The sequence below is a fragment of the Eptesicus fuscus genome, chromosome 14 (assembly GCF_027574615.1).
Source record: "Eptesicus fuscus isolate TK198812 chromosome 14, DD_ASM_mEF_20220401, whole genome shotgun sequence".
Classification (NCBI taxonomy): Eukaryota; Metazoa; Chordata; class Mammalia; order Chiroptera; family Vespertilionidae; genus Eptesicus; species Eptesicus fuscus.
In genome coordinates, this window is record NC_072486.1 from 83,353,943 (window position 1) to 83,368,972 (window position 15,030).

The 15,030-nt window shown below is 47.4% G+C and overlaps 1 protein-coding gene across 3 annotated transcripts in view; it reads right to left on the reverse strand.

Moving 5' to 3' along the window:
* Positions 1 to 451: 451 nt before the first annotated feature.
* Positions 452 to 15,030, reverse strand: part of NCAPG2 (non-SMC condensin II complex subunit G2) — a 66,521-nt gene continuing 51,942 nt past the window's right edge. For all 3 annotated transcript variants that reach the window (XM_054726151.1, XM_054726152.1, XM_054726153.1), the window contains exons 23-28: positions 11,585 to 11,772; positions 9,948 to 10,088; positions 7,656 to 7,759; positions 6,438 to 6,538; positions 4,871 to 4,970; positions 452 to 550 (exon numbers count right to left, since the gene is read on the reverse strand). In XM_054726151.1, the coding sequence (XP_054582126.1) occupies positions 499 to 550; positions 4,871 to 4,970; positions 6,438 to 6,538; positions 7,656 to 7,759; positions 9,948 to 10,088; positions 11,585 to 11,772 (686 nt within the window). In that variant the 3' untranslated portion in view covers positions 452 to 498. The remainder of the gene's footprint in view (positions 551 to 4,870; positions 4,971 to 6,437; positions 6,539 to 7,655; positions 7,760 to 9,947; positions 10,089 to 11,584; positions 11,773 to 15,030) is intronic.

A 15,030-nucleotide genomic window follows, 5' to 3' on the forward strand; every position in this document is an offset into this window, starting at 1 on the left:
AAAACAACCAGGTGTGCTAGAAAGGTGTCTTTTTCTTTGCACGCCGGGTTTCCTGAGCCCTTTACATTAACTATATGATTGTGCAGGCACTAGGCAAACATTTAAGAACCTTTGAGCTTCCTACTCACACTTCCCCAAATCCCACCTTCTCTATTACATGGGATATTAATATTAAAAACACGAGGGAATTGCCCTGGCTGGTTTGGCTCAGTGGATAGAGCGTCGGCCTGTGGACTGAAGGGTCCCGGGTTCGATTCCAGTCAAGGGCACATGCCTGGGTTGCAGGCTCAATCCCCAGTCAGGGGGCGTGCAGGAGGCAGCCGGTCAATGATTCTCTCACCATTGATGTTTCTCTCTCTCTCCCGCTCCCTTCCTCTCTGAAAGCAATAAACATAAAATAAAAACAAACAAAAAAAAAAAACGAGGGAAATACACATTCATTTCATTTCCTATAAGTCCCTTTTCTCTATTTTTATATAACCAAAGATGATGGCTCAGTTATGAATTCAAAAATGCTCCCAAAGTTCTTGATGATGATTCGTAGAGAAATCTGAAACACAAGGAAAGAAAGAATTAGCTATAAATATAAGTGACCAAATTGTCCAAAGTAAATCTAAAAATGGTTGTTAACCAAATACACTTAAAAAGAAAGTTGAAACAAGCAGTCACTGCCCATGACCGGTCCATGTCCGTCAGAGAAGGAAGAACGACACTGTCTTAGCGGGTATGCGACACATGGACAAGCGTCAGTGAACACAGCGGCCATCACTCCCCACAGCCAGCAGCTCAGGGGTCCCCAAGGATCCCCCCACAAATAAAACTATTCAGTCTATTCCGAGGGATGGGCTTCCTCCCTGATGGTGCTTGGGTGAGGGAGGCTCTGCCCACGACTCGGTCCTCAGTGCACTCCACCATGACGCATGCACGTCCCCTCTAGCACCCGCATCCTGAGCTTTCCCTTCTACACAGGAACAGGGACGGGGATGCGCTATCACCTGGCAGCCACTGGCACAGTCACCTGAGACCTGCAGACAGACCTCGTCTTGCCTCCTCCCTCCCTGCCTGCCCCTCCCAGCCGATGTGGGCGGGCCACGAGTTTCCCTTCCACGTGCCTCTCCTAAGCCTGCAGGCTCAACTCCAGGCCTAGAGCTGACCGACCAGCAGCTCACACATGCCAGGTGCACTCCCTCTCCGCGCCTTAAAGACATTCCCGTCCTTCTCGTTGCCCAAATGCCACGAGGGTCCGGCACTCCCCTCAGAGGGGGCACAAGCCAGCTAAGCTCTCGGCTCCTGCCTAGACACAGATATCGATGTTTATCCCCCATGACATCTCCTCAGCTAGAGCCCCGCATCCTGCTCCCCGTGGAGATGACCCACCACATGGCCCACAAGCAGCCCTTCTAGTATCAGTCCAAGCACATGTCGACCTGCACTTCCTAGGAGCTACAGTAAGAGGTCAAAGGAGTCAGGTGAAGTGCATCTTAATGTTTTATTTAGCCCAATACACCCCAAATACAGCAATCCATTATCAATATAAAAACACCTGACAGCCCTGGCCAGTGGGCGTCAGTGGTTAGTGTTTGCCAGAGCACCGAAGGGTCCAGGTTTGATGCCCAGTCAAGGGCTTGTACCTGGACTGCAGGCTCGATCCCCGGCCCTGGTTGGGGCATGTGCAGGAGGCAACCAATTGATGTCTATCTCACATCAAAGTTTCTCTCTCTCCGTCCTTCCCTCCCTCGCTCCTCCCCGCTTTGCTCTCTGTAAACGTCAATGGAAGAAATATCCTCAGGTTGGGGTTAACACAAGACAAAAACCCACACTGCTGACAGACGGCACAACCATGTTCACGCTGTCTCCGGGGCTCGGTGCGCTCTCTGCCATGCCCTGCTCAGCTCAGCGGACTCACGTTCCGAGTGCTCAGTGTCCGCAGGGATGAGGCCGCAGAGGGGCCAGCACAAATCGAGAAAGGTTTTTAAATTCTCTCTTTGTCCTGGAATTCAGGCATTTCACTAGCACTTCGATGTGATTTTTCGTCATCAATCCCATCCAGATTTAGTGAAACAACAAAATCTTCAAAGCTACATGTTCTCCTATCATTTATTAAACCACGGCCTGTCTTGGGTCTATTTTCTTGGTCTGCCTTTGTCCCAGTAACTTCTCTTCATCAGTATCTGTCCTGACACATCTCTCCGACGCGCTCCCTCTGACCATCTGGAGTCTGCCACCGGCAGTGACTCTCTCCTGGCGCCGACACTGCTGTGCTCTGGGGGCTCCTTTCTCCCAGGGCTCTGCCTGCTCCTCTAACTGCTGGGCCACTCCACGTGTGGTGGTTCTGGTCTGTGCCCCGGGGACACTCAGGTGGAAGCAGACGGTGGATGTGAGAGGCGCAGGCCATGGAAGCTGCCGCCACAGCAGTGAGCAGGCTCTTGGCCCCCGAAAGAAACATCAGAACACTCCCGATGCCCCACAGCTCTCCAGGGCCTCCAGCCCCAGTGACAGAAAATATAGCGCCCCCCAACCCCCACCCAGGTCAGCTCTCTAGGGTCTGGAGCACTGGTTCTCAGCCTTCCTAATGCCGTGACCCTCTAATACAGTTCCTCCTGTTGTGGTGACCCCCAACCATAAAATTATTTTCGTTGCTACTTCATAACTGTCATTTTGCTACTGTTATGAATTGTAATGTAAATATCTGTGTTTTCCGATGGTCTTAGGCGACCCTGCTAGCGGTTCTCAACCTGTGGGTCGCGACTGCTGTAGATCCTAAGACCATTGGAAAACACAGATATTTACATTACAATTCATAACAGTAGCAAAATTACAGTTATGAAGTAGCAACGAAAATAATTTTATGGTTGGGGGTCACCACAGCATGAGGAACTGTATCAAAGGGTCGCGGCGTTAGGAAGGTTGAGAACCACTGGTCTAGAGACCAGGACAGTCAAGAGGGCCAGTATTAGCCAGACCCAAGTTCCCTGGTGGCCTGGGAGAGAAAAGCACCCTCTATCACAGCCAGGAGCTGAGAGAGGGACACAGGACACACCAAGTCACCAGCACCCCACTTACTCACAATACTGTCTCCTTGAGTAAGCACAGCCTTGAAAGACTGGAGAGAAAAGCATTCAGCCACCTTGACAGGAGCTGATGAACTCTAGGCATCAGCTGCTCAAGCTGACCTACGTGTAGACTAGCACAGACACGACTGCCGTCACCCCGGGACCGAGACTGAGCCAGCACACAGACGGCTGGCACCGCACGGCTCCTGTCATAAGCAAGGGACCAGGGCCGGCTTTCCCAAGACAAACTGCTGACAAGGGCAGCGTTTGGGTTTGAACCCAGGCTGTCTGTCTGCTGACTACCCTAAGGAGCCTCAGGCTGAGAACATCCAGCTCTGTTTTATGTATTCACTCTTCTAATGCCTGGGGAAAGGCTCACTATGCTATGCACACAAAAGAAATAAGGATATTAAAAGACAAAATTAATGAAATGTGGGACTTTAGAGCTGGAAGGGACAGGGGCAAACCTCAGACAAATGAAACCCTGGGCCAGGCTTCTCCTGTGTGACAAGACACCTGACCTGAGTCCAAACGTCGTTAAGCACAGGCCAGAAGCCGAGTCTGCACAACCCGCCTTCCTGCAACCTCTCTACCAAGGGCTGTGCTCACGTGAGGGAGAACACCCCACAGCCATAGCACAGGCACAGGGGGTCCCACTGCCCATGAGCTGTGCCCTCGTGAGGGAGAACACCCCACAGCCACAGGCACAGGGAGGCAGGCAATCCATTTTCTGAGAAAGCAGTAAGAAACAATGTATGTTTTTATTAAAGATTAGTCTTATTTATGTTAGTTTTTAATTATCCACACTATTGGTGATGACAGAAGCATGTTTCAACACATAAAAAATCAATTGTCATCCATCATCACATCAACAGGCTAAGAAGAAAAATCACATGGTCATACCAATACATGCAGAAAAAACTACTGAAAAATCCAGCACCCATCATTCACATTAAAAACTCATGAACTTGGAACTGAGCAGAGCTCATCAACCTCATAAAGCTCGTGTACAAAAACCCTCAGCTTCTCATCACACCTAATGCTGAGAAAGTACAAGCTTTCAGACGCAGAGAGGAATGAGGCAAGGAGGTGCCCTCTTGCCATCCTTTCCAGCGTGCGACCCAGAGTCTGGGCTAATGTGGTAAGGCAGGAAGGCAAGAGAGGTAGGCCGCCTGGGAGGGAGAAACAAAACTGTCTTCGCTCATTCGTGAGCACTTCAGGATTCTGAAAGCTTTTCTCCCAAGGAGAACATGGCTCCTTTCCCGGGCAGGTTCAAAACTGATTTCCTAGTTCCGAGCTCTGTAAACTCAAGTCCACAAAACAGCAGGAAAAAGATGATTTCTGTGGCTGCTCTGAGAGCCCACACAATTCCTAGGAGCATCTGCAGGGCACTGCCCAGCATGGCCCCAACAGTGTCAACACGGGCGGGGCCACGCACAGCCTGGCAGCAGGCCCTGTGGCAGCAGGGGCCGCCCGGGAAGAAAGCTATGGATTCCTTCAGTCTCCAGAGGGAACGCTAGGGAAGTGCCCATGGCTTCAAAGGCATAGCAAACCATCAACAATAACCTACAGAATAATTCGGAGGCACTGACTTACTTTCCTAGAGCGATATTTTACAAAGGTTTTTTTATTTTTGAGGACAGACATAGAAATAAATTAAACCTATGTTCCAAGTGTTTGCCAACAAAATGTTTCTATCTTCACAATCCCCAGTTTTCTAACTACCTGGCTGTGGGCAGAGTGAACACGTGACGTAAGACACCTGAGGAAACACTAGCCCTTTCCAGATAATCGCCCGCCGCGTGACCGCGCTTTACCTTTCCCTGCTGTCCTCTTCCAAAGTGATCTCCATGAATGTCTGCAGTTTCCTGTGAACGGCAGCTGCAACATCCTTCACTTTGGAGCTTTTATGCTTACCTGGAAGTATGTTAAAGACAGAAAAAAGACTTTAACGTGACCACACAAGACAAACATGTCTGCCATCAATGCAGGCACAATTTCAACACAACTGAGCCCCCCCATCCCCTTATTGACCGTGGACAGTAACTGCCCCCTCACAGGAAGTGAGGGCCCAACGTCGACGAAGCTCCTTGCAGCTCTGAGGCGGAGAGAGCTCCGGTGAAGGTGACCCAGGAGTCTTTCCACCAGAGTGCGTGCCACCTGTGCCTCCGTGGGAATGACAACTACCACGCTGCAGTCACCACCTGCTTGGCAAATACTGAAGTACCTGTGAAGACTAGGCGCTCCATTCTCACACCCTCCACACAGGGACGGTCCCCTCAACCTGCAGCTCTCAACTAGGAACACTCCCTTGGGGGAGGCTTTTCTAAGGCCTGGCCTTGGGCAAACCAGTTACAAAGTATTATCATAAGACTGCAGACTCAGGCTTATGGGGCGATCGTTTCCAGGAGCACTCTCTAGATACAACATGTTATCTGAGAAAGTAATTGTGACATTATTAAAACTGAACAAAAACACAGAAAGTTAACGGTTATGCACGGCAGGGTGTTACTGTATTGTACACCGAGGGAAGCATTTTATAGCAGCTCCAGGCATTTTCCCAGTGCTATTGCAATTGGCTGGAACAGTCACAACAGGTAAAGCTAAGGCTTAAGCATTTAGCAGATACATTCAATATTAACACCAAAACATACCATCATTAGCAAAATATATTCAGATTTTTAAACATCCTATATAATAAAAGCCTAATATGCTAAGTGTCTGGTCGACTGGTCAGCCTTTCAACCAATCAAAGCGTACTATGCCAATGATATGCTAAGGCCGCTTAACCGCTATGACATGCACTGACCACCAGGGGGCAGACACTCCAACCAGTAGGTTAGCTTGCTGCTGGGGTCCGGCCGATTGGGACTGAGCAAGATGGGCCGGACACGCCCTGGAACCCTCCCGTGGTCCCTCCCCAACTGGCCAACCTCCCGTGTCCCTCCCAGTCCTGATAGTGCATTGGTGGGGTCCCTCGGCCTGGCCTGCACCCTCTCACAATCCGGGACCCCTCAGGGGATGTCAGAGAGCCGGTTTCAGCCCAATCCCACAGGCCAGGCCGAGGGACCCCACTGGTGCACTAATTCGTGCACTGGGCATCTAGTACGTAATAAATGACCAATCTATAGAAATTCAATTCTGAGGCATAGGAGGGATACGTACTAGGTCCAGGGGGGAAAGGTGATGGGAATAGGAAGTACATTCAGAAGCTCAGGCCAGCAGGTTACCCCCAGTGCAGGCTCAGCAAAGTAGAGGGAGCTGGGCAGATAAGTGTCAGAGCAGGAGATCATGGAACACGGGAGCTGAGTTTACAGAAGTTCCAGAACAGTTCTAAGATAGGGCCAGCTACAGCCCAAACAATGTAATAGAAATTTAACCAACCTTTATTGATAACCAAAATAATATGCATAACAGCCGTGAGACACACAATTCCTTCAATATCGTCAGAAGTAACACACACCTTTAACTCATCTAAAAATGACCTGAAAAAAACAAACATCTGAAATTACTCAACAGCATGCACCCTAATACCTGGTAGAATACAAACACAGGTAAGATTCATTAACCACCGTGAATTCTAGTTCCCACACTTCTCACTCTGGTATGCCAATCCCACAGGTGAGACAGGCCATCAGAATTGGTCTTCTGGTGAAGTGAAGGAAGTTACTCTGTAGGTCCCAATACACACCACAAAACTTAGTATGTTTCTGAAAGGTAATTCACAGCTGCTGAAAACGATGCTTTTTAAACTTCTCATTGAACTGATCTGCTATTAAAGTTCCACAGGTATCAGGCACCTGCAAAGCCATTCTTTCTTTAACCCTTCAGTCTTGTATGTACCCGGCCTAGGGTATCAGGTGAAGGAAGGCTGGAGAAATATGCAGGTGTGTGCCTACAAGCAGAAGCCACGCTGATGCCTCACCCCGTCTTGTTCTAGGAGCACACATAGTAACAAGCGTTTTATAAATCACATTAACATTTTAAATGTCTCCCTCTAAGTGAATTTTATTTATGAGAAGCATAACCAGAGACTGTTTGGATGAATATATTATACAGAAAGTTAGAGAAATTCTACTTTATATATACTTATACAGCCCCAGAAAGGCTCTGTAAGTATAATGTAAATATTTTATGTAATATTTACAATGTATTAGTATAATATACAAGTGTACAGTATAATGTAAATGTTTCAGTGTAATCTATATATATAAAAGCCTAAGCAACCGTTACCACTGGTCGACCGAATGACCAGTCGACCAGTCGCTATGATGCTCAATGCAGGAGCTACCGCCTGGTGGTCAGTGCACTACCACAGCCAACCTCCCACAGTCCATCCCCCTGACCGGCTGGCCCCGATCAGCCAGGATCATCGGCCAGGCAGAGGAACCCCACCCATGCATGAATTCGTGCACTGGGTCTTTAGTGTAAATATAATGTATAATCTAATGTAAATATTTTTAATCACTGATAAAATGGGAGAAAAACCTATGTTTTGGTCAAAGAAAGAGAGCAGATCTGAGAAATTCCGAGAGTGGAAGGAACAGCATAGCTGGCTGAGCCACAGCCACAGGAAGAGTATCGGACAGTGAAAATGATTACCTGACCACATTTGGAGATTTTATGATTATTCCTATTAAACACCTTGAAAATGGGGGCAGGTCTGAAAGATACTCTGGGGGAGAAAGCTCTTCTACATCAGAAACCTAAAAAAAATAAAAGTTTTGAGTCAGCAATTTATCAGTTGAGACTGAGACATAACTTATTTTACACGGCTTTGAGAAAGGCTTTCCAGAAACTCAAAAGAATGACTTTACTAATTGTTGAAATTTCTACAAGAACCTTGATTAATCTATTATTATATACAGGATGTCTTTAGTTAGAAAAAGAAAAAGATAATGTCACGCAACCACCCTGGTCAGAGGACACTGTGGTGCTGGGGCAGCAAAATGCAGAGCAACAGTAAAATACTATATTACACACAAGCGGTAATGTAAACTCAACAGAGGAGACAGAACCGTACAAATAGCAGGAAAGGAGGAAAAAAGGGGGACTAATAAACAAACTTCAAAATGGTCAACTTACCCCCAAGCATATATATAACTCCATTAAAGTCAATGAATTAAGCAACCCAACTTGAAGGCAGAGACTATAAGACTGGATGGGGAAAAGACCCCCATGTGGTATCTATGGTGCGGAATGAGAAACAGCAGGGCACAGACCGTGTGATGCTGCGGCAGAGACAGAGACAAATCCCTCAAGGTGAGCCTTAGGGCGCATGCGCAGGGTGACAAAGCTCCCGGACACACGAGGGAAGTCCACAGCGCTGACCTGCACTGAGGACAGGCAGATGGACAAAACCAGTGGGGGCACATGGCAGAGGTCCGTAAAAGCCTTCTCTAAAGTAGTAGATAAGTAGTAAATATTTTCAGCTTTATGGGCAAAACCATCTTCACACCTACTCACCTCTGTTCTTGTAGCACAAAGCAGCCACAGGAAATAGGTCAAGAATGACCTATATTGGTTGTTCTTTAAAATAAGTTTATTTGCAAAAGCAGAGGGTGGGCCAAACCTGGCCATTCTCTGATTTCTTTATCACTGTTAGCTACTCAGCACTGAAGTAAATAAGTTGTAGTTCTTATTCTGTGTATGACTTTCCTTCAAGTTTCAAGGAGGGCCTTAAGTTCTATTAATGTTTTAATTAGTTAACTTTTTAAAAGTTCATGGTCTTATAACACAAGATATTACATGCCATATGTCTACATTCATATGCTACAATGGTGTTGCCTATCAGACCCCACTTCTGTGGCTGAGAAAACCTTTCTTCTCAAGTCCCTGTTCATGCCCTTCCTCACCACCACCAATTCCACGCGGAAAAACAGCACTTTTTGTTCTGAGTTAAGTTATCACCCTGATTATGTCAGTATCTCAACACACAGGCTAATACATAAACAGCCTGCGGTAAGAAGGCAGCCAGCCCTGGAGTAGGAATGAATCATCATGTGTCCAGGCTGCTGCCAGAGCTTGCATTTCCTGTGCTTAGGAACAAAAAGTCAGGCGCACATGTGCACTTCTCCAACCATGTCCAGGAGCCCCGCACCCACTCACCACCAACCATGACTTTGGCCTCATCAGCAGAAAGGAATCTTAAGAGAAGAGCCGGAACCGGTTTGGCTCAGTGGATAGAGCGTCGGCCTGCGGACTCAAGGGTCCCAGGTTCAATTCCGGTCAAGGGCATGTACCTTGGTTGCGGGCACATCCCCAGTGGGGAGGGTGCAGGAGGCAGCTGATGAATGTTTCTCTCTCATCTATGTTTCTAACTCCCTCTCCCTCTCTCTTCCTCTCTGTAAAAAATCAATAAAATATATGTATCTAAAAAAAAAAAAGGACTTTACAATGTCTTTCCCAAGTGGACTTAAAAAAAGAAAAGAAAAAGAAATGTATCAGCTCACCCTGGCCAGTGGGTTCAGTGGTTAGAGCATTGGCCTGGACACTGAAGGGTCTCGGGTTCAATTCCCGGTCAAGGGCATGTACTGGGTTGCAGGTTTGCCCCCCGCCCCCTAGTCAGAGTGCATGCGGGAGGCAACCAGTCAATGTGTCTCTTTCACATCAATGTTTTCCCTCTCTCTTTCCCTCCTCACTCACTCACTCTCTCTCTCTCTCCCCCCCTTCCTGAAGGAATAATTTGGCTATAATCAAGAAAGACAACATTTTCCCAGTCAAATGACTCTAAAATACAAACTACCTACGAGGTCCCACAGCTGGGGAAGCAAACCCCCACTGAAGTGTGAGCTCTTAAAAATACTCATTAAAACATAAAACGTGCCGCTCGCAGAGAAGAGCACCTGGTATGGTCAACAAGAAACACGGAAGTCTCAGAACCACAAGCTTCACCTTTCGCAGCTGGTGACTTATCTCGACGACAGAGGCTGCCATCAGCGTGGAAAGCACGCCGCGGTGAACGGGCGTGCCCACGTGCCAGGACTGCACTGTGGTTATAAACTCATGCAGAGGCGTCTGAACAGAGTGCAGGAGCTACGGAGAAAGCACATGGTCAGTTCGGTGGTTAGAGAACAGGCCCTTCCAGGGAGCCGGCCTGCCCCCCCCCCCCCGCTTCCCCCACCTCAGGTGCAGCGTGCCCACCCCGCCTGCCCTTTGTCCACCTGCCTCTCCTTCCGGCTGCTGACTCACATCGCTAAGCCCATGACCAGAAGACGACAGACGGGGCAGAAGCCCACTTGCAATTACCTGCCTGCCACCGTTTGCCCCAAAGCAAAGGAAAAACCTCCAAGAACCAAAGTACCAATAATATCAATAGAGAAAAAAGAAAGAAAAGGTGAAGAATCAGACATTGAAAGCAACATCAGCGATGTGCTCAATGAAGCTGCTCAGCCCATGGTAACAGGCTGGTGAGAACGTGAAAAGTCTTGCCACACATCACACCACACAAACAGACCACCATCTCTAGAACCAACTCATCAAAAACAGAAACCTTCCCATGTAACTCAAACAAAAACCAGGCTAAAGGAAATATCACCACCAACCTTCAATTACCTCTATCAGCTAGGAACAGAATGAAACAGTTTTCAACATTTCGTAAACATCCTCCCATGTAAACATTTTTCATTAAAAGTAGCTCAGCCTTGGCCAATGGTGCTCAGTGGGTAGTGTCAGCCCTCAGATCAAAGGGTCTCAGGTTTGATTCCCAGTCCTCAGTAGGGGTGCGTGCAGGAGACAACCAATCCACATGTCTCTCTCATGTAGATGTTTCTCTCTCTCCCTCTCTTCCCTCCTTTCCATCTCTATCTAGAAATCAATGGAAAAATACGTTCTGATGAGGATTAAAAAAAAAAGTAGCTCATTCATACTTTAGCCACTACTTAGAAAAACAAAGGTGCGCCCTGACCGGTTTGGCTCAGTGGATAGAGCGTCGGCCTGCGGACTCAAGGGTCCCAGGTTCGGTTCCGGTCAAGGGCATGTACCTTGGTTGCGGGCACATCCCCAGTGGGGGGTGTACAGGAGGCAGCTGATCGATGTTTCTCTCTCATCGATGTTTCCAACTCTCTATCCCTCTCCCTTCCTCTCTGTAAAAAAATCAATAAAATATTTTTAAAAAAAGAAAAACAAAGGTGCTCGGGCCTCACTCACAATCGGAGTGGGAGCTGCAAGAGGGGAGCTAAGGTGGAATTTAGCATTTTATCAGGGGAAGTCTTATCATCTACAGGTAATGGCAGGTGAGCTCTCACTGCTGGCCTGTGCCCTCAATGCAGGAACACACCTGTACCAAAGCTGACAGTCAAACCTGCTCACACACCAGAGTGTGCCATGCTAATCTGTGATGGCTGGCAAGTACACCTAAGGTGGCAGCAAGCACTATCTCCTCCGCCACTCTGCTCTTGACCCAGCAGCCCAGCGACACAAGCAAGTGCTAACAGCCTGCACGAGAGCAGATGCACTCCACGCGTCCCTTCCCGTCAGCACAGCATGTCCATCTGATGTCTCACCACCCCACCCTGTGAAGACGTGAGTACCCGCAGGCCTTCTTCCGGTTTCTTCTTAAAGCTCCAAGCCATACACTCCAACATTTTCTGAAAGACTTTCTGGACCATGTCAAACAGCGTTGCAACTTCTTCGTCTGAATCTGCTTTCTGCTTTAAGGAACTCTCAGTTACCTCTTTTAGAATGCCAAGAAGTAATGAAACATAGAAGAATCCCTTCACTAGAAGAAAATTGAAAAAATCGGTTATCAATCACATAATTTAGTTGAAAACAGTGCACATTCTTAATACTTGTGTATTATGGTGACTTTAAAGAAGTTGTCCCTAGTAAGCCAATAGCAGGTTGATCAGATTAATCTTGAATTTTAATAGATAACACCTGTTCTCTTAAATATACCAGTAAGACCAATACCTTCAAGAACAGTACTGCCGAGGAACCAAGATGGCGGCATAGTTAAACAACTAATCTGCTGCCTCACACAACAATTTCAAAAATACAACTAAAAGACAAAAACGTCTACCACCCAGAACCACAGGAAAGCTGGCTGAGTGGAAGATTTACAACTAAGAAGAGAAAGAAGCACAATTGCTGAAAAGCTGAGGTACGGAGGCACGCGAATCGGGCCGGCGGCGGGCGGCTGGGTGCGCGGCTTTTCTTCAACCCGCAGGGAGACAAGCTCCCGATCACTCTGAAATCCAGTTTCTGGGGACACGCGGGGGACCCAGACACCTACGGGGAGAAGCTGGACTCTCGGCCATCGGGTCGGAAAGTGAGAGTGACTTTTTTGCAGAGGTGCGCCCAGCAATCATTGTTTACTGCGCTGGAGCGCGGGGCGCAGGGACTTGGAAACGTGGAAAGGCAGAGAGGGCTGATGGCAGCCATCGCCGTTGGCCACGCCCCAGCCTAGTGACGCCCTGAGACCCCACCCAGCCCTGAGGCCCCGCCCCGCACATTCTACAAACCCGCCCAGGCTCCACACAGCGGCTTTTGCATATAAATGGCCTGTTCTGGAGCAGCTTAACCAAATTAACTGCAGCTCCAGTCAGACTGCTCCAAAACTGCCCAAGCAAAGGAGGAGAAAACTAGCCCTTGCTGTAGCTCCTGCTGGGGGACACACAGTACACAAGGGTACAGCAAGAGTGTCCACCTCAAGTAACTGGGAGGCTGACCCGTTGAACCAATAGGACACCTAGTACACAAAACTACCCTACCAACTTAGGGAAGCAGAGAATATGAGAAGGCAAGGAAACAGATCACAAACCAAAGAAATGGAGGAGAACAAGCGACTGGACATAGAGTTCAAAACCATGGTTATAAGGTTTTTCAAGAATTTCATGGAAAAGGCCGATAAATTCAATGAGGACCAACTAGAAATTAAACATACACTGACTGAGATAAAAAATATTATACAGAGACCCAAAAGCAGACTAGAGGATTGCAAGAATCAACTCAAAGATTTGGAATACAAAGAGGCCAAGGACACTCTTCCAGAGAAGCATGAAGAGAAGAGAATTCAGAAAGTTGAAGATAGTGTAAGAAGCCTCTGGGACAACTTCAAGCGAACCAACATCAGAATTATGGGGGTACCAGAAGAAGAGAGAGAGCAAGATGCTGAAAACCTATTTGAAGAAATAATGAACGAAAACTTCCCCCACCTGATGAAAGAAATAGACTTACAAGTCCAGGAAGCACACAGAACCCCAAACAAAAGGAATCCAAAGAGGACCACACCAAGACACATCATAATTAAAATGCCAAGAGCAAAAGACAAAGAAAGAATCTTACAAGCAGCAAGAGAAAAACAGTTAGTTACCTACAAGGGAGCATGCATACAATTGTCAGCTGATTTCTCAACAGAAACTATGCAGGCCAGACGGGAGTGGCAAGAAATATTCAAAGTGATGAATAGCAGGAACCTACAACCAAGACTACTCTACCCAGCAAAGTTATCATTCAGAATTGAAGGGCAGATAAAGAGCTTCACAGATAAGAAAAAGCTAAAGGAGTTCATCACCACCAAACCAGCATTATATGAAATGCTGAAAGGTATTCTTTAAAAAGAGGAAAAAGAAGAAGAAAGATAAAAATTATGAACAACAAATACATATCTATCAACAAGTGAATCTAAAAGTCAAGTGAATTAAAAATCTGAGGAACAGAATAAACTGGTGAACTTAATAGAATCAGGCATAGAATGGGAGTGGATTGATAATTCTCAGGGGGAAAGGGGTGTCTGTGTGGGGGGTATGGGAAGAGACTGGACAAAAATCATACACCTATGGATAAGGACAGCGTGGGGGGGGGGAGGTAAGGGAAGAGGGGGGGGTAGGAACTGGGTGGTGGGGAGATATGTGGGGAAAAAGGAGAAACAATTGTAATCTGAACAATAAAGATTCATTTAAAAAAAAAAAAAAAAAAAGAACAGTACTGCCGACGCAGGCACTGAGAACCGTGCTCACTGCGCGCATGGGCAGTGTGCCTTGGATACCTGGGCTGGAGAAGGTGTCTTATTTCTCCCCTAACAGGGACACCCAACCAGCACCAGCTCCACAGCACAAGGCTGAGACGACGGCCCACGAGCTTTCAATAGGCCTGACTGCACACTCCCGCAGGCCAGCTGTTCAACTTCTAACACCTGAGTGCACTGGCTGTCTTTCTCTTCCCAATCACTTCACTGAGCAATGCTGATTTGGGAAAATGTTTTCCATGTGTACGCCTAATCCTGCAGCACACCCTAGAGCCGTGGTCGGCAAATTGCGGCTCGAGAGCCACATGTGGCTCTTTGGCCCCTTGAGTGTGGCTCTTCCACAAAATACCATGGCCTGGGCGAGTCTATTTTGAAGAAGTGGCGTTAGAAGAAGTTTAAGTTTAAAAAATTTGGCTTTCAAAAGAAATTTCAATCGTTGTGCTGTTGATGTTTGGCTCTGTTGACTCATGAGTTTGCCGACCACAGCCCTAGAGATCTTGAATTTACCTCCATTTCAGATACTGTAAGCTCTACTTGAGACAGGTAGAAGCTAAACCCAAACCCCCAAGTTTATCTGCTAAAGTAGGTAAAAGAAACGGTTGTGTTCAAGAAGTCTCTGGCACTACCAAAATCAACAAAGGTTCTAAAATCTTCGCAAATATAGTAGAAACTTCCAAGAAACTAACCTCTTTTATTTAAAAGGAGGCAAGAGCCCTCGCCGGTTTGGCTAAGTGGGTGGAGCATTGGCCTGCGGACCGAAGGGTCCCAGGTTCAATTCCGGTCAAGGGCACGTTACCTTGGTTGCAGGCTCCTCCCCAGACAGGGCCCTGGTTGGGGTTCATGCAGGAGCCAACCAATGGATGTGTTTCTCTCACATCGATATTTCTCTCTATCCCTCTCTCTCCCACTCTCTCTAAAAAATCAATGGGAAAATATCCTCGGGTGAGGATTGAAAAATAAATAAAAGGAGGCAAGGGACACAATCTCTCCACACCTGTCAGTCAGTACAGT